This window comes from Pseudochaenichthys georgianus, chromosome 8 (genome assembly GCF_902827115.2).
Source record: "Pseudochaenichthys georgianus chromosome 8, fPseGeo1.2, whole genome shotgun sequence".
Lineage (NCBI taxonomy): Eukaryota > Metazoa > Chordata > Actinopteri > Perciformes > Channichthyidae > Pseudochaenichthys > Pseudochaenichthys georgianus.
Window position 1 is genome coordinate 32,037,242 of NC_047510.2, and position 18,866 is coordinate 32,056,107.

The 18,866-nt window shown below is 40.3% G+C and overlaps 1 protein-coding gene across 1 annotated transcript; it reads right to left on the reverse strand.

Annotated features, from left to right (window-relative positions):
* Positions 1 to 8,816: 8,816 nt before the first annotated feature.
* Positions 8,817 to 15,855, reverse strand: LOC117450989 (cytochrome P450 2F3-like). Its single transcript, XM_034089056.2, has 9 exons — positions 15,679 to 15,855; positions 15,428 to 15,590; positions 15,143 to 15,292; positions 11,020 to 11,180; positions 10,505 to 10,681; positions 9,671 to 9,812; positions 9,389 to 9,573; positions 9,165 to 9,306; positions 8,817 to 9,002 (listed from the first exon to the last, which is right to left on the reverse strand). Exons 1-9 carry the CDS (start codon positions 15,853 to 15,855, stop codon positions 8,821 to 8,823), a joined length of 1,479 nt encoding a protein of 492 aa, XP_033944947.1. The 3' UTR covers positions 8,817 to 8,820.
* Between the last annotated feature and the right edge of the window lie 3,011 nt (positions 15,856 to 18,866).

An 18,866-nucleotide genomic window follows, 5' to 3' on the forward strand; every position in this document is an offset into this window, starting at 1 on the left:
CATTTTGCAACGATAGCCACAACACACTGAATACATTATGAACCCCTATGGAACAAAGCTTGAGTGTACTGCACTGTAACGGCCCGTCTACACTACAGGCATCGACAAATGCTTTCAACGCTTCGCCCATTCATTTGAATGGGGTGACGTAGAAGATTTTTAAACTTCGCCGAACTGCATTGTGGGGAGCATGGCTTTGCAAGCATCACGAGCATCTATCGGCATCAAAAGTTGAACAATCAACTTTTGATGCTCGATGCTTGGCCTCAGCCAATCAAATCCAGTTTATGCAAATCTGACAGTACAAGCGCTAGCCAATCAAACCGCGTGTATGCTGGGAGAGACTACGCAGGTCATTTCCTCATATTCAAAAAAATGGAGCAGTAGTGAATCACCCGGTGCTGTATGATCAGTCTCTATTCATCTACCGGGATACAAACTGGAGGAGCGAGGCGTGGAGGGAGGTGGCAGAGACAGTGGATGAAACTGGTAGGTTTTTGCCTGTTTGGGGATTTTATATCCAGTTTACTTCGTTTTTACATTGCTATTGCTTTGTATGCCGGGGGCGGGCGGAAGATTCCTGATTGGTTGGTGGGCGCCTTGGGCGCGAGAAATCGCCAAGCCTCAGACATGCCCAGCTTCAAGATTTTTTGATGCCTGTAGTGTAGACGGGCCGTAAGACCGAACAGTACAAGCTTCTTGAAGAATATGGGTTGTTTTAACTCAAACATTTATAAAAGTTATTTCACCGCTAATGTTCTGATGACTATGAACTGATTTGTAACATTGTGTATACAGTATTCATCCACTTTGGGTCATATTGGGTATTGTACTCAAATGTTTTTACTGAATCTGTCTGACGTCATCACGTATGTGCTCCGCACCCCGACGTGCCTCACTGCTCTCACCCATGCGTTCGTTCATTTGAGTCCGCCATTATAGCTCCTCTCGGATGAAATCACTCAAACTTCCAGAAGTTTGCCCACCGTGCTCTCGAGTCTCACTGCCGGAATTTGACCGTGTTACTCTGGTAAGTTACGTCTTGCCTTTGCACAGTATTTAAATGATTTGTTATTCATTTCTGCATCTAATGCTCTTTGTGTCGCATGGTGTGTTAGTTTGATTTGAGCTCTTGTTAGCTAGCCTAGATTTAATATCTGCCTCACTTGAAAAATTATTTAAACCTGTAAGACAGTATTTTATATTGCTTTAAGTTATATCTCAAAGTGGAACGTTTGTGTTGCAAAAGTTCTCTGGAAAATTCGAACCGCAAATGGCGGGAGTTTTTTTTCTTCTCTTTTGTTACTGCATGCATGTATGGTCATATTTTATTAACTTAGAGGCATATAGGATTTACGTTCATTTCATCCACTACAATTACCATAACCGTGCGTTCTGCATGTTTGTAAAAGCAAGCTCACTTGAAATACTAGATTATTCATTTTACAATGGGTTTCAAGTTAGCTTGCTTTTACAAAATATGCAGAACGCACGGTTGTGGCACAACGTTAGTGGATACAATTAACGTAAATCCTCTATGCCTCTAAGTTAATAAAACATGCCCAGACATCCATGCGGTAACAAAAGAAGAAAGCGCGCCGCCTGCCGCCATTTTATGCTCGAAAATAGTGTTTCTCTGATCATTTTGTGAAAACTTTGCAACCCAGCTAACCTTCAATGTTTTTTCTCTTTAGGCTGAAACTGAAGCAACTGGCAGATAAAGGGCTTCTTCAACCTGGTAAGCCTTGCAGTGGAGAAACTGTAACGCGCTTGGGGGGGGGGAATTACATTAGTTTAGATTATATTTTTACTATTATTATAATAATAATAATAATATGTTGTATATGATATAAACCGTAGGCCTATTTGTACAATGATTGACATCTAGTGATGGATTGTGGAACATTGATTCGATTTTTCGGTACCACTTTACAATAAGACTACCCTTATAAAGAATTCATAAATAATTAGGTTATTAATTAAGTTGTAAACACTTTATTAATCATTAAGAACCATTTATAAACCAGTTCTAACATCGTTTTCATACGTCAACACAGGCTCACTATTTGGCAAGATGACTAAGCCTTATATTGGCTAGCTTACTTCGTCTTCTTCATCAGCATGCATCCTTTGTATCTGTTGTTCAGTGAGTTTATTCCCCCCTTCAATTATTCAATCAATCAATCAATCAATCAATCAATCAATCAATCAATCAATCAATCAATGTGTATTTATATAGCCCAATATCACAAATGTTACATTTGTCTCAGTGGACTTCACAGTTTGTACAGAATATCAGTATGACAATACGACACCCTGTGTCCTTAGACCCCTTCCATCTTGATGTTTCTTGACATCTCTTTATGACCATTTATTTATGAGTTACTAATATTTATAACTGCCAAAATGGAGCCTTATTGTAAAGTGTAAAACACATTCCCATTATTAATGAGTTACTAACATTTCGAATAAGGCTTAGCAGTACAGATAAATGTGGGCTCACTATTTGGCAAGCAACTGGTCACAGTTGCCCTGTTTATCTCAAATCTTATAAAAGCTTACTAATGATTTATAAAGTTTTCACAACTTAATTAATAAATGAATTACAAACTATTCGTAAACCCTTTATAAGGGTAGTCTTATTGTAAAGTGGTACCGATTTTTCTCATGGCAGTTAGACTCTAGAGACAAACCAGGGGGCTTTGCTTTTAATCTGTGTCTGTCCATTTGGTGTAGTATTTTATCCAATATTACATTTGGTTTATATATTAGTCACTTTATTATGAAATGCCAGGTTGTAGGCCTTGGTTTGAACATTCAATTCTGAAAATAAAAAATCAACCATTTAATGATGATTAATGATTCATTTTTCTTTAATCCTGACATGACTAGAGTAGATAGTAATTAAGTATGTCAATCTGTATAGGAAGACGAGTTAAGGGATAGAGGAGAAAAGGTTATGGTATAATTACAGAGCCTGTCAATTTATGAATTGAGGAAATTAAAGTTAGTCTGTTAACCAAAGTGCAGCCATCTAATAATGTACTATCTGTTATTAAAGATCAAAGGAAAAGAACAGAATGAGAGGGGTAAATCCGGAATAAAGAAGCAAAGAGATTATAGAGCAGTGAGAAGGAAAGGAAGAAAGAGAAGACACGTTTAGGTCAGGATGGATATCCGAAAGTGGTTGTCCAACAAGAAGGCTGGTAGTTCTGGCAGCAGCAAAGATATTGTGAAGGCCGAGCTTCCAGAGAGGGATTTAGCAAGTTAACTCCACCAGCCAGAGAAGATGTCCCGGCGGCGGCCAGAGCATCTTGTTCCACAATAAGCACTAGAATGGGTCAACAGCCGCCTCCAGCTCCACCTTTTAATGCCACTGCGCCTGACGATCTTGGGACAGAGGGTCCAGCCCAGGTTATCCTGCAGTCCTACCCTGTCCGAATAATTAATGGCCAAAAACGCACCTTTACCAAGAATTGGTTTAATGGAAGAAAGTGGCTGGAATATTCAGTTGTGGCTGATGCTGCATTTTGCTTTCCATGTAGAAAGTTTAACATAGGGTATAGTGCTAATGCAGACAAAGCCTTCACACAAACCGGCTTCTGTAATTGGAAATGTTCAACTGATAACTGATGTGTGTGTGTATGTCCCTTTAACGTTCAGCACTGATTGAGGGCACCTGGCTGTCGGTACGGCCATGAGGAGTGAAAGGCCCGAGCCAGAGACTTGCTTGTTCTTTCTGTTGGAGGATTTGCTACCGGCTGCTGCTGCTGCTGCTGCTGCTGCTGCTGCTGCTGCTGCTGCTGCTGCTGCTGCTGCTGCTGCCGGAGCTGTGTGTATTGACGGAACCGCACTAGCTATCAGCCTCACACGGCCCTGGCTTCGATATCCCATACTGCACTCCCTCACATCACTTGACTCATAATCCTCTGGTCGAAAATGAGCGCCACAAACGACCGCGTTTTTCGTCACAGACACAGCATTGAAGTTCAGTCTCTTTGTCTGCACAAAACGAACCCAGGACCGAAAGTTAGCTAGCTTTCTTTTCCTGTTAGGGAAACTGTGGACTCGATGTCCTGACAGGCTGGTATTTGTGCAACCTGCACAAACACAATACTGCACCATGATTGCAAATGGTGAAATACAATGTAAAAATACCGAAAAATACCAGCTCACTAAAACACAACCGCTCAACTCAACGCAACTACTAACTACACCCGCGGTCAGAGAGCGGAGATGTTTACCCCATGTGATGTAATATGATGTGTTTGACGTATGACCTTAAAAAAAAGCCGTTTTTAAGAGCAGAGCTCAAAATTGCTCTCTGAATTCCTGCCCTTACTGTATGTCTCGTAAAACATATCAAATCCTACATTCACTTTTTTAATTGTAATTTTCAAGCAAGTTTAAGCATAAATGTAAAAAAAAAAAAACCCTGCAAGATGCTCTTTAAAACCAGCGGTGCCAATGTTTATGAGAAACAATTCGTAGCTTAGACTGAACTCGAAGAAAACTAGACTACACTTTTTTTTTAAGAAATAAAAACAGCTGGGTGAATACTCTCTTTATGGTATTTAAATTGGGCCAAGTAGAACCCCTTCATGGATTTGTGATACTGATCTCTGTCTGTTCGGATTTGGAAGTCTCATGATTTATTGTGTGGGCCTGTGAAGGAGAGGCCCAGGGAAAACAACATCTATCTTGGAACTACAATTACTTATCTTAAAGAGATTGCAACATTATACTCCTTTAAAAATTGCTCAATTCATTTAAACACATTTATTATGTACACAATAAAAACCTCAACAAATATATTGATCCTGGCTTAACCAGCGACCTTTACTCTATTGTTCATAAGCTCAGTATTTAACAGCTATTAGAATTGTAGTAATGTCTGTATAGACCAATTGTACTAGAAATAATTTGAAACAGTTTAATAAAGAATATTAAACTATATTTAAAACTGTAATTGAACTTCAACTTATATCAATTGTCCAATTCCAGTGGCCAGTTGGAATAGACAATCAACAAAGTTTTCATTTTGCAGCAACAGCGCAAAAGGTTTCAATCACAATTATGTCTGAGTCTAGTTCTGTCTTATCTGCTTTGTTTCGGAATGTGTTCAATACATTACGTTTTTTTTTATTCATTATTACCATACAATACATAGATTAAGAATAAATGAAACAAATAATACAACATTGACCTATTTGAGCAGACCATTTTTTTTGCAACCCTGATTTCCTCAGGCCGGTATTTATGACCAGCAGTGATGCCTCTGAGGGTCCCGGGTGTAAGACAGATGCAGGACATAAAAACACTCTTTTGCTATTTATTTTCCTTTTGCAGCACATTTGCAGCACATTTATACTACAATCAGGGTTTCCGCTAGGATTTTTTCTCGCCGGTCAAATGTCCGGGCAGAATTTATTTTACCGGACAAATTTGAAACTTATCGGTCATATTTCAATAATAATAATAAGAGTTGTGTAGCAGAGTTTCCGTTAGCAGGTAATTTACCGGACTATGAGCGGATATGCTGATGTTTAAAACTCAGTTCACGGGGCTCATTTTTATATTGCTTCAGTTTATAATCGTAACAGATCGAAAAATTTAGATTCATTTTTCAATAAATTATTCCACAAACAACAAACAACATAATTATTGCATTCAAACAAACTACTTGTAGTAGATAACGTACATTATTCAGAAGTTTACATCCTCTCTTTTCCCCTCTCCCTCCCTCTCTCTCCTGACAGCCCGTCAGTTTCTCATGCAGCTCCTGCAGCCCGCTAAACAGAGGGCGGGGCTTCAGGTGATCCTGCAGAGCTGCGTGTCTCGGTCAGACTCAGCAGCTGATCTGATCTCTCTCTCGCGTCCGGTTACACTTCACTCGCGTTTATGTCCATATCGATCAGATCCAGCTCTCCTGATCGGCCTTTATAGAGAGCACCGATCAAACTATTAAGAGTGAATATCGACGATAATGACCGGCGGCCGATCTATCGGAGCCTCCCTAATTATTACCAGACATTTTGACCGGCAGGTTTTGAATTTACCGGTTTTTTATAAATTGTACCAGCTAAAAAACGGTAATTACCGGCTAACGGAAACCCTGACTACAATGTATAATTTTGCTTTACATCTTTACATTATTTATTTTTCTCAAGTCATTTACTTTTGGTGAGATAACTAAAGTTTAGTTCATTTTACCCTGGCTATGGACTGATTCATTATTAGTTGTTACAAAGCATACACAAGACGGCGGGTAGGCAAACCAATATAGAAACAATTAGACAAACAAACATGAACTCGCAATAAACACCAGCGTGACAGCAAAGTTCATTCAGCTCAATTTAGTCCGAATTAGGAGGTTTTCAGAGGGGGGAAGGAATTATTGAAATGGAGCATCTTGACTCGCGCATCCACCCTTGTACAAGTGCTAAGATCGTGCCTGAAGACCGTCCAAAAGCGATAACTAGCTTATCCTCTTGCGACACCACTAGTTAGTGGCGCTATGATCCCCCGACCAGGAGAACATAGACTTTTTTCCGCTACCCTTTCTCTCCAAAAACAGCACAGTTAACTGTAGTCCTACACGACCAGCCTATACACCCGCCATTGAGTTCACCCCAACGGTGAAACACAGTTTTGATTCTACGCTTGCTTGCCACTGCCCACCTGTGATCAATTAGCCTATCATTTTATGTATGCACCCCGGACCGCCACCAGCTGAATCCAGCAAAGTAGGGAACGCTTCCAAGCAACGTAGGAAATGTTCCTCCAGCAGCGTAGAGAGCTGTGGCGCATCAGGTGATGCACGCACCTCGTGCTGCCCCAGCCTTACCAGCAATGCAGAAGACGGTCGCAAACAACGGGTGCATTTAGACCATCTCGTTTTTAATAGAGATGGCGGTGGTGTGAGTTAAAGCTTTATAGACAAAAAGGCTGTGACTTTCTTCCTCTCAGCTGCACGGCTGCAGCCACCCAAACGCGGGGAGGTATTTACACACACACCCCCGGCTGCTGCTGGAGCCGTGCTCACAGAGGCAATGGAGGGAAATATCTCTGGCTGCTAATTTTTAACTGCTGTGTTTGGCCGCTGAAACCCCCAGAATTTGGAATTTGGCAATACAAATCTGTACATTACTTTTAAACAGAAGTTCCACTTTACTGATGTATTTCTTTAAGGTTACTCTGAACATAAGCTGTGCATGCTTGTATGGTAATTTTGTCCCAAGCAGCATGCACAGAGACAATCAGCCAAATGTTCATTAACCAAAAATGAAACACAACCGCTCAGTTTCACAGGTAATTTTAGGATACCGTCAATCACAGATTCTGGCAATGTCCAAATGTGGATTTGAAATTACACTTACCAGTCTCTGAAGATATGTTGGTATCCTGCCGACAATACCAATTTGTAAGGGAAACTTCTGAAGCAATGGAGAGTCAGGACTCAGAGAGACACGGGACGAGCAGGAGTTCTGATGTCAAACACTGGCAGTTTATTACAAGCATCGGCCGGAGAATTCATATCACAAGTCACAGCAGCAGAAAGTTCTGACTGCATGGGTGGGTTGCCATGTCAATTCTGAATCAGCCTCTCCTCCTAGTAGACCTTTTAACCAGTTTACAGGGAGTCAACCCACACATTGGGGAAGGCATCTGTGATCACCGGGAAGCACTGAATCACCTTATCTGACTCTATGGCTCTTGTGACCGAGAGTTGACCGGTCATAAAACTGATAATGGCAGCAAAAGCTGACACTTCCCATTCCTTAAGACAGATAACAGACTTCGGCTTGGTCGTAAAACGTCAACAGGCCGAAAGGTCAAATATCTTAGTAAAGCTAAAATTATTCCCTCACAACAAGTGAAAGTCCTGCATTCAAAATCTTACTTAAGAAAAAGTACAAAAGTAGTATCAGCATAATTAATAAGAATCACAAATCCTTTATTTTTCCGCAACGGGGAAAATTACATTTAACAACATCAGATAGTGCAGGTAAAGTGAGGAGAATAGACTTACATATTGAAAAAGCATTTCACTGTTATAGACAAACAAAGTTCTGTTTGACTTTCTGTAAAATATTTAAATAATTGGACTCTTATGTGGCTTAAAGAGTTAGTCCGCTAGTTTATTTTGTAGAGATGCATTTTGTTAAAAGCAGCTAAAGATGACTAATAAATGTAGTGGAGTAGAAGTTTAAAGAACAATTAAATGGAAATACTCAAGTAAAGTTTCCACCTCTGGAAAGATGTTTTACAGGTCAAAGGAAAAGGACTCAAATGTACCTTATCTCTTTCAAGGTTCAGTGATCTGACTTTGATTGAAATGCCAATGGAAAGCAGAGATTTTTATAATCTTTTAAAAAGAGATCATATATTTGATGTGTTGGGTGTTTTTTTTCTTGTTTGATAGATTTTCTTCCAATGAAATTTTACTTGGAATAAATTCAGTAAATACACAAACACAACAAAGACTTTCCCACAGGTATACAGAAGTAATCTATTGCCATGTGTATGTATACAAATCCATATTTCAGAAACACTTTTTTTTGTTTTTGTTTAAGACGGCATGTTGATAGTTAATTGAGTAACTAAGAATTGTTAAAAGACAACCAAAGCAGAAGATAAGAGGATGCATAATCATTCCTTATGTTGTATCTTTACAGTATGTATCCGCCAGGTAACAGCAAGCATCATCTTTACAGCAAACAGTGCAAAATCACAAAAAAGCAATATATGTGATCGAGTTGTCCTCGACTCAGAATGCTTCAATCAATGATAGGCTCAGTCTAAATAGACTTCCTGTTCTCAACGCGGCGTGGCGATGATCTCGGAGGAGCGAGGTATATTGGCGAAGCTGCTGAACTCTGGATTGAGGTTGATGGTGTCGGGGCCTCCAGTGCAGGAAAAAGTGAAATTCTGCAGCAGTGACACTAGGAAGATAAAAAGCTCCATGCGAGCCAGAGACTCGCCAGCACAGGCTCTCTTCCCTGTGAAGAGATAAAACCACAAACTTCAAAATGAAAATACAATTGCGTTTACGATTGTTACTGGGCAATGAGTCAAACACACTCACACAGAAAACTACTAATATTAATATTCCTCAGCATGCTAAGGGTTGATGTATCAACTGGCGGAATGCCGCATTTTACCTGCAGAAAAAGGCATGAAAGAAGGATTTTTCTTAAAGTTGTCATTCTGGTCCAGGAAGTGCTTAGGGTTGAAGGTCCAGGGAGTCTCCCAATGCTTTTCCTCTTTCAGCACAGAGTGAAGCAAAGGAATAATCACAGTGTCCTATTAAGACATGTGAGAGATATGTTAGTGTAATAAGGATGTGTCTCTGTCATTGGATATGATATCTTGGGATGGACAATACCTTGGGGATTGTGTAACCCCTGAAAGAGATGTCATGGAGAGCGTAGTGAGGGATGCTGAATGGGACAAGGTCCAGAAAGCGCTGCACCTCATGGATGACTGCATCAGTAAAGGGGAGGGACTTCCTGTTCTCCATGCGAGGACAACTTTGTCCTATCACAGTGTCAATCTCATGCTGCATTCTCTCTGTACGGGAGCAAGCAAAACATTAAAGGTAAATACTGGATTATAGATGTTTGTAGAACTGGTCAAAAAGGGCTGTGTTTCCTGTTGGGGGACTTACCCTGAATGTCTGGGTATTTTATGAACAAACTGAGAGCATATCTAATGGTTGAGCTGGTTGTTTCCGTTCCTGCCAGGAAGAGAATCAGCACAGTCGAGACCAAGTTTTCATGGTGGAACTCCGTTGAAGGAATGTCCTTTTCCTGAGATGTTATATTGGTATAAATAATACAAAATGCACAGCAAACAGCAAATATATTTTTTTCTGATGACATCTGCCATAGTACATCAGGGAAACCTTTCTTAGCATTCAAATTAATGTTAAAGGATGTCTAATTGGATACAGAGGAATTTTAAGAAATTCCAGGATCAAAGTTATACTGCAGTGTGGTCTCGGGTTTCTTAAAGGTCCCATGGCCATTTCTACTGATCATAATTCCATTGTTGAGGTCTACTAGAATAGATTTACATTATTCAATGTTCCAAAATCACATTGGTTTCTCATACAGCATCTCTATAGTATGTGTATTCATGTGTGTGAGGAGCTCCTAGGATTGTTCCATTTGGACCTGGGTATCGTTACGTTTTTTCTTAATGTCTTTCACTTTTGTAAAGCACTTTGAATTGCCTTGTGTTGAAAGCAAGGTGCTATATAAATAAACTTGCCTTGCCTACGTCACTATACTCAGGAAGAAAAAAAATTCCAACGAGGTGTTCTGGGGAAGCATAGACAGGTCTTTTCTGTGTTAGAGTTTTACTCGCTATAGGGTGTACTTTGAGGGTTTGTGACTCTGCAGACCGTTTAGACCAAAGCTACATAACACACAAGGGGATGGGGAATAACCGGAAAAGCATGACATGGGACCCTTAAACAAAGCAAATGGTCCAGTCCTACCTGATTGCTTCGGATGAGAAAGCTGTCAATAAAGTCCCTCGGTGAGCTTGGGTCCATTGTCTCTTTGTGCTCTTGGATCTGCATCGACACAAACCCTTTTATCTCCTCAATCCGGGCAAAAGCAGTGTTATGGCTGCCGGGAAGATGCTCCACGATGCGGGGAAAGACGTTGTACATCTGTATCAGGGAGGCAGACAGTACACTCAAGCTTTGTTCCATAGGGGTTCATAATGTATTCAGTGTGTTGTGGCTATCGTTGCAAAATGCTGTATATTATTGTTAAGCTGCATTCACATGAAACGCAATGTGAATTTCATTAAATAATTTAAACTTTGAGCGCAGCGCTTGGAGACTATTTTGAGAGATTGCGCTAAAGCATCAGCAGAGGCACACACAGTATGATGTGAATGCATCTTTACAGTATTCTCTCTGAATATTTCCACCATTACCTGTCCCAACTTCTATTTAACTTAATCATAGACATGATATTAAGTAGGATTCGGGCCTCCCCTTACCTGACCCCAGGGACTACTAGCAAATCTCAAGGTGTTTGTTATTATCTGCAGAAGAGACAGGAACTTCTCATCTTCATATTTGAAGCGCTGGCCAAACACCAGGCAGCAGATCACGTTGGACACGCTGAGACTCAACAAGAATGAGGGGTCAAATGGCTTGGCTGGAAGGGAAGAGGGAAACACAGTTGGACTCATCTTACAAAAGGTGGTGTTGGCAGGTCACAACATCCATTGAGAATTCATCTTACCTGCCATACAACTCTTTTTCAAATGCTAAAAACGGCTAACTTTGCTGGGGTTTGAACAGGGGCGGACTGGCCATCGGGAGGTTCGGGACGAATCCCGATGGGCCGGTAGCCCGGTACCGAAGTGGTTCGGTCAGACCACGCGACGCGGCCCACTGCCCCACTCCGATCGCCCCACTTCGGTACAGGTGAAATTGTAATCAGCTTAATGCTTGGCCCATGTATACGAGTGAACGTGGATCGCTTTATTTAGTGATCAGATACGATCAGAAAAGCATTTCATGTAAACGGGGCTATTGATAGGTTGTCAAACTTGTCAATCTTATGTTTTCGAAAGTAGGCTAATAGATTAACTAAAGGGGTTGGGCCGGGAGAGATGAGTCGTCTCTTCCCATTGGAAAGAGGGCGAGGCCCGCGTCAGAGGTCCACTCATCAGCTAGCAAAATTGAGAAAGACAAGATGGAGAACAGTAAAAAAAGAAAGGGTGGGGTTGAAAAAGCCAGAATGAAAAAACGAAAATTGCTACACGCAGATGCTGGAACATTTTCGAAAATCACAGAACTGTTTAGTAGAAGGGCTCCCGCTCCCAGTCGCAATAATAAGGAGGAGGATGAGAAGGAAAATGATGAACCACAGACCCGGCATATAATGACAGCAGGTGCAGTGTGCAGGGCTTGTTAATGTATGTTACTGTTAGCAATAGCATTAGTTGACTGAGAAAACCATCAAGAAAAAAGTTTAGCGATGTTACGACTAGTATAATATGCCCACGGCTGTGATTGACAACCTGGACAGCCAGTCAGAAGCTAGAATGCCAACCTAGAGAGCCAATCAGAACCTAGAACGGGCTGCAGGGCTGGCCAGACTATTATATTGTGCATACAGTTAGATGAATTAGGATAGAGTCATACGCTCATGATATTCCAAGTTAAATTATATAATATTAATATTATAATTTTAAATAATTATATTAAATAATATTAATATTCAATAATATTAATATTTAATAATAAGGACACAGAGATGTGTAGCCAATTCACTATTGCATTCATTTTAGTGATTGACATTACTGTGCATGATATTGTATTCCTTGAAGTTTAATACTGGACAAGTGCTCTCATGATGACTATTAGAATCATTTGTTGGTTAGACCACATGGCATTGATTGAATATCTGAGCTGCTTGTGCATTGGCACTTCTTTTTGTTTACAGCCAGGCACAGGCAACCATTTTTGACTATACCCATTTGCTGTACTTTGTCCTTAATCCAAATTGTACATTCACGTTACTGACTCCTACAGTCAGCCACTTTGACACACTTCACACATGACACGGACATTTTTAAGAAACCTTAACTAAAGGAAGGTTTCATTTTGCACCTTACTCCTGTTGTCCATCTCTTTTATGTTATGGCTTGACTCTGGGGAATCTAGCCATAACAGTACAGTATATGAGCATAGTAGATGTATCATGTATCTGTAGGCTACAAGGGTGGCCCGCATGCGTGGGCGGCGGCCCGGTGTGTGGGCCGGTGCGTCTGAACGTCCCGGGCTGAATTTGTGTCCCAGTCCGCCCCTGGGTTTGAACATGTTTAAGCTCACTTTGGATGTGTTAGAAGAACCATAGTTAGAACCAGCGTTTTTGTTTAATTGAAATACCATATTAAAAAAGGTGGTATCTGTTAATGTCACAACACTGTAAGAAGTCAATCAATAGTATGCTAACTAATACAAAGTCAAACCGTATCAATTTCATTAAGAACTAATGGTAACATTATATTTTTACCATTAGTATTTCAAGGATAGCAGAAAAACATGCATTATGGAGGGGACTTTGACAGAGGATTATTGTATTAGTAGCTACACAGGCAAAGTACTTCATTTTATTTCTGGTAGAAGTCAAACGAGTATCGAGTCCAACAGTGTCAGTTTCCTTAAGAACTTGTGGTAAAAAAATATATATATCACTGTCAAATATAGCAGGAATAATGAAGAGCAGCTGATTTGAAAAAACAAACGCGAGAGGCGGCTGAGTGACCAGTGCAGAATCGCTGTATAGTTTAAATCTCCTAACAATGTTTAGCGGCTTATTATATTTACAGCCCTTAATAACATCCATTTTCTGGGCTCAATATGTGTCTTGGCCGTTTTCGTTGTGATCACTAAATTGTAAATTCCGCTTGTTTATAATAATCACCGTTCCTTCAGCAGGATACTGTAGTGATTCAAAGTGTGATTTCAGCAAACGAGTGCTTTTGTTTTGAAATCATTTCCGTGAGTTTCGCCCCGCCCCAAAAAAGCAAAAACGCCTCTCTTCCGTTTACTGACTTTACTTGAAAAACAAATGGACGGTAGATACTAGATACACGGATTGAAGTCCAACTGCCATTCAACCTTGCGTGGGTTTTAGTTGAGCAGTGGCGAGCCTCTGTGAGGGCCTAAGATATTCTAAAAAATAATATTTGAAAACATTAAAAAAAAAAAACGTTTTTTTTAAATATTTTTTTGTTGTTACATTTTTCATTAGTTTTACAATTAAATAACTTTAATTAATTGTATTTCAAATAATATTTCCAAAGAAATAAATCCTTCGAATCTGCCTGTTCAGTTTCTGTTGGAATGTGAAGGGTTAAATGCTGTCTCTGCGAGTTACTGTGAAGACGGGAGAGCTTGTTGGTCCCTCTCTACATTCACAGAGGGCCCGCTATAGTAACTCAACGAGAGAGTAATGTCAAATGACAGTACAATTGACCAATCATATCTTCCCTCTAAATGGGCGTGCTTTATTTTCGCTGACTTTATCACAAGTTCCGCCCGCTGTGAGGTCTATGCAAGTGGTGCACTGACGCCTCCTAAAACACGGAAGTAAACTGCGCTCGGATTACCTCGACAGAAAGCAATGGGATTTCTCCAGAGGATTTTGGAAAACAGCTCGAAATAAGGTCTGTGGAAAACAAACCTGTTAGATAAATGCACGTTTTGTTCAGCAGGATAATATCCACATGTCTACCCTACTTTTATTATTTTCGAATCATAAATCTAAACGATAGTTTTATGAATTTAATTAGCATAAGTTCGTTCATGATGACTCACTTCAGTGATAGTGATGACATCGTTGTGAAATTATTAACCGAGTCATTTTCAAGATTGAGTTACAATGATAAACTGGAGTGGCAAAGGATCAGCTGAATGACCCCGCCATCAAGTGCTTCATCCAAAAGGACAGGAGGATGGACTTTGTGTTTAAGTGATTTGATCATCAAAGGTAGGCCTAAGTCATTTTCAATGAGGGCCGCCGTGCAGACTTAATTCATTTGTAATTGTTACTTGGCTGTGGGTGCCCTGTCATGATAGTTCACAGTGTTTATATGAATGGTGTTGTTCTGTGTGGTAGAGGGTCGCTGTCATTGATGCGTTTTGCACCCCGGGCCGTTGTTTTGATATTCCGCTGAAGTATACGCTGTGACGTAATATCTCTTCTTTTTTTTCTCGAGGGAAGGGGGGGTCAGAGGGCCTAGGTATAAAAGTCACGGCTCGCCACTGTAGTTGAGGATATCAATATCCACCTAACTCTTGCTAGCTTAAGCCTTAATGTAGGTCATTACCTGTTAATGATCAACATATCATTTTAAAATAATCAGTTTGTGGCTTGCCAATTGTTCAGATTTAAATAAAGCTTAAAATGCTTAATTTGCTTTCTTAGTCAATCAAGGCTTTAAATGAAGGTTCACTGTTTAAGCCGATTGTGTAACATAGTCTGTGTTTACTCTGAACCAACCGCCATCAAAAAGAGATAAGGCTTAAAGAGTGCAGCTCAAGCAAGAGAGATGCAAACATCCGAACAATGCTTCCAGTCTCCCACAACAGCTGAAAACACACCTTTGAACGTTTTTACGCGATCCCTCAAATGTTGGCTCTCTTCTTGGATCCACTGTTCCATGCCTTTGCGTCCCATCCCAAAGTCTCGTAAGGTTGTCTGTGTGAAACGTCGAAGTTGGCGCCAGCGTTCCCCGTTACTGATCCCCAAACCTGACAAAAGGAAATGGTTGTTTTGTGACGATCTGAGGTCTTATAGATACATGTAAACACAGAGACATGCAGACCTAAAACCATTCGGAAATCACTTGTCCCTTGACAAAGAAACATTATTGGTGCTGTTGTTACCGTAGCCATGGGTCGCTCTCATCAGAAACGGCAGTGGACCTCTGCCAGTGAAGTCATCTGCATGGTCCACCAGAGCCTCTTTCACGGCATCGTATCCTACCAGAACAACCACCCGCTGCCAGCCCAGGTACACTGTTATCACAGGACCGTAGGTTTCACTGAACTAGAAAACACATTGGGGAAATTAAAGGCTGCAAATTAACTTTCTTTTTTAATGCAAATGTTTCCTTGTGATAAAAAATCTGTTTGACGTCATCTCTCATTATTCTTGTCCGATTACATTTAGTCTTACCTTGAGAAAGTTTTCCTACTAGAGGAAGCGCATAGGGTCCTGGAGGCAGGCGATACTTTCTTCTGTTTTTGACACTGCACAGCCACAACAGAGCTACGATCAGTCCTGCCAAGATCACTGTTGTTGAAAAGTCCATAATGCTCTTAACACTTCGTCCTCTTGAATCTCTGCTGCTCAACCGATCTCTAAATGCTAGAATCCTTTCATTGGAGCTTATATTTAAATGGGTGTGTATCTTTTACAGCATGTTGGCAGGAGCGCTGCATTAGTCACAGGTAGGCCATGTGACACTCCTTGCTAATTTCCTGCCTTAACTCCACAAACAAACTAAACAAGTTTTACAAATCCCAAGTCGTAAAACCCGGAAGTAAGTTAGCATTTTTAGCACTTCCGGTTCGTTCGTCAAAAAAGCAATGCATTTTCTCCATAGGGTTTTGGAAAATAGCTCGAAATAAGGTCTGTGGTTGACACAAATTTAAGAGATAAATCACGTTTTGTTCTACGACATTAAATACATCAGCAGTGAACCCACTGGTGATTTTTGAAGAGTTTACGTGTCTGAAAAACGATGGTTGTTACCGAGTGGCTGAATAGGACTACATACATTTTCGAGGCCGTTGTACGTCATTACGCCTAACACGTAAACACTCCCGCTAAGTTTGTTTTCCCCTGTGTTCTGCTTGAAAGCAAGTACCTGCCTATCTTTAGTATCTGTATATCTATATCTGACCATTAGAATCTGTATTTTTGAAATTGTCGTTTTTAACACCGTAGTTTTACAAATTATTGAATAATTAATTACCAGTGTTTTCCAATTTTACTCGGCAGTTCGTTTCGTTAGCTAACGTTAGCTAAAGCTAGCGCTACTAGTTAGCTACGCAATGGTTTGTTGCTTTGCTCCGGGTTGCAGCCACAGGTCTTTGCATGAAACGTGCTCGTTCTATCGTTTCCCGGCCAATGTTTTCCAAAGGAGAGTCTGGATTCGTGCCATGAGGTAAGCTGACGTGACATTTTTGTCCATGTCACGGTGAAATGTAAATGATGGGTAGTGACTGTATCGCCGTTTTAGAGATGGCGCTGCTGAAAAGACCGCAACATAAGTAAATAATAATAATAATAATAATAATAGATTTAATTTGTTAGCGCTTTTACAGGTGCTCAAAGACGCTTTACAGATATAGTGAAGAGAAAATAAAAGAAAGGAACAACAAATAAATATATAGTTAAAGTCAAATAATACAAAAACAATCACACATTAAAAGCCAGATTGAAGAGGTGAGTTTTTTGAAGGTGGTGAGGTCAGTGCCGTCTCTGATGGGTTGGGGGAGTGAGTTCCAGAGGTAGGGGGCAGCGACGGAGAAGTATCTGTCCCCCCAGGTCTGGTGATTGGTGCGGGTGGGGATGGAAAGGAGGTTGGCTTCTGATGAGCGGAGGCAGCGGGAAGGGGTGTGGTGGTGCAGCAGGTCTGTGAGGTAGGGGGTAGGTATTCATTAAAGATAATGAATACATCCTATTAAAACCTGTGTGGCTTATACGAGAAGTCTAATTAGTACTCAGCATAACGTTTCACCATGTAACTAAAGATTGTAGTCAGGGAAATCAGTTTGACATATTGAACTAATAACAAATCACCTCAGGCTGGCAGAGAACTCTCTGCTCCATAGCTTCTCTTGGACGTAAAATCACATGTACATTTTACATTTATATTCAATTTAATATTCCATCCCTCACATACTTTTGTATATATAATAACTTATATTTTGTTTTTCTTGTTATGCTGCTGCAACACAAACATTTCTCAAATTGGGATCAATACAGTAATATCTTATCTTAATTAATTAAGAAATATAACTATTATAATTAGTGTAGCAGCTGACACCTATTTTCAATATGGATTAATCTACCTTTATTTCTTTAGTTCAATTTTCATCTATAAAAATGTCAAAATAGTGAAAATGTTCACGAGACAAAGTGCAAGGTTATATCTTTAGATGTTTTGTTTTAGCCTATGCACCATAGGGCCCAGGCCCACCCAGTTTACTCATTGGCCCACCCTGAGAAAGCTTCGGTGTCATTTAAACATTTTTTTAATTTTTTTTATTATTATTATAAAAAAATGTATTCACCCATTGAGAATATCCAAGCATTCAAAGTGAAATTCAAGTGAACAAATATCGAGTTTAATTAATGTTGTATGTGCTTTGTCCTCTGAACCGAACTCATTTACGCTAAAAACTGATTGTTGGTTCCGGCGCGCGCCATAATAACGTGAGAGAGGCAGAGAGCTGCCTGCAAAATAAATGATGGCTCAAAGTTCACTAATGCACTTTGGTTTTTAAAAAAAAAGCCAGACTCCAAGAAGAGCCCGACTGCCCTCATCTAGCAGCGATCTATACGATCATTTTCTGATAACGATGAAATAGCCCCGCCTCCCTCTCCCCACGTCTCCCTCTCCCCACCTCTCCTGCTGCTGGGCTGTCAGAAGAAAAAAAATGTTAACGGGAACTCTGCCGCACGGTTCCCTCGTCCCTTGGAAGAGGTGGAGAAGTGGGTGGTTTTCATCTGCTGGTGGACAGTCCGGAGAGATATACACAGGGTTGGGTTGTAACGGAATACCTGAAGTGAATACATTTTGGAATATATTGGTGGAAAAGTTTCCTCACAAAATGCAATATTCATTACCGGCAGAACTGTGTGCACACTGCACGGCGCTGCAGCATGTCTGTGAGCAAGAAAGATGCAGCGTGTCTGTGAGGCCCCGCCCCCGCACGCAGATGAGAGAGAGAGATCTCTTTCAAAATATATTGAAAGTTAGAAACGGAGATGGTTGGATAAAATGTGGAAGATAACGTTTATGTAGCATTTATGTATTGTCGAAATGATGACATTTATAACGGGATCAAATCAAAGTGAATGGCCTGCTGCTGCTGAATGCATGGGGCAAGTGACTGGAAAAAGTTTTAAAAGTTATTACATCGTTTCAGATAATAATAATAATAATAATAATAATAATAATACATAATAATGATAATTCATTCTATTTAGGGGCGCCTTTCAAAACACCCAAGGACACCTTACAATTCATAACATATTCTAAGGAAAGGTTTTAAGACAGTACAAATAATGCAGTCTGGGTGATGTTTTTTA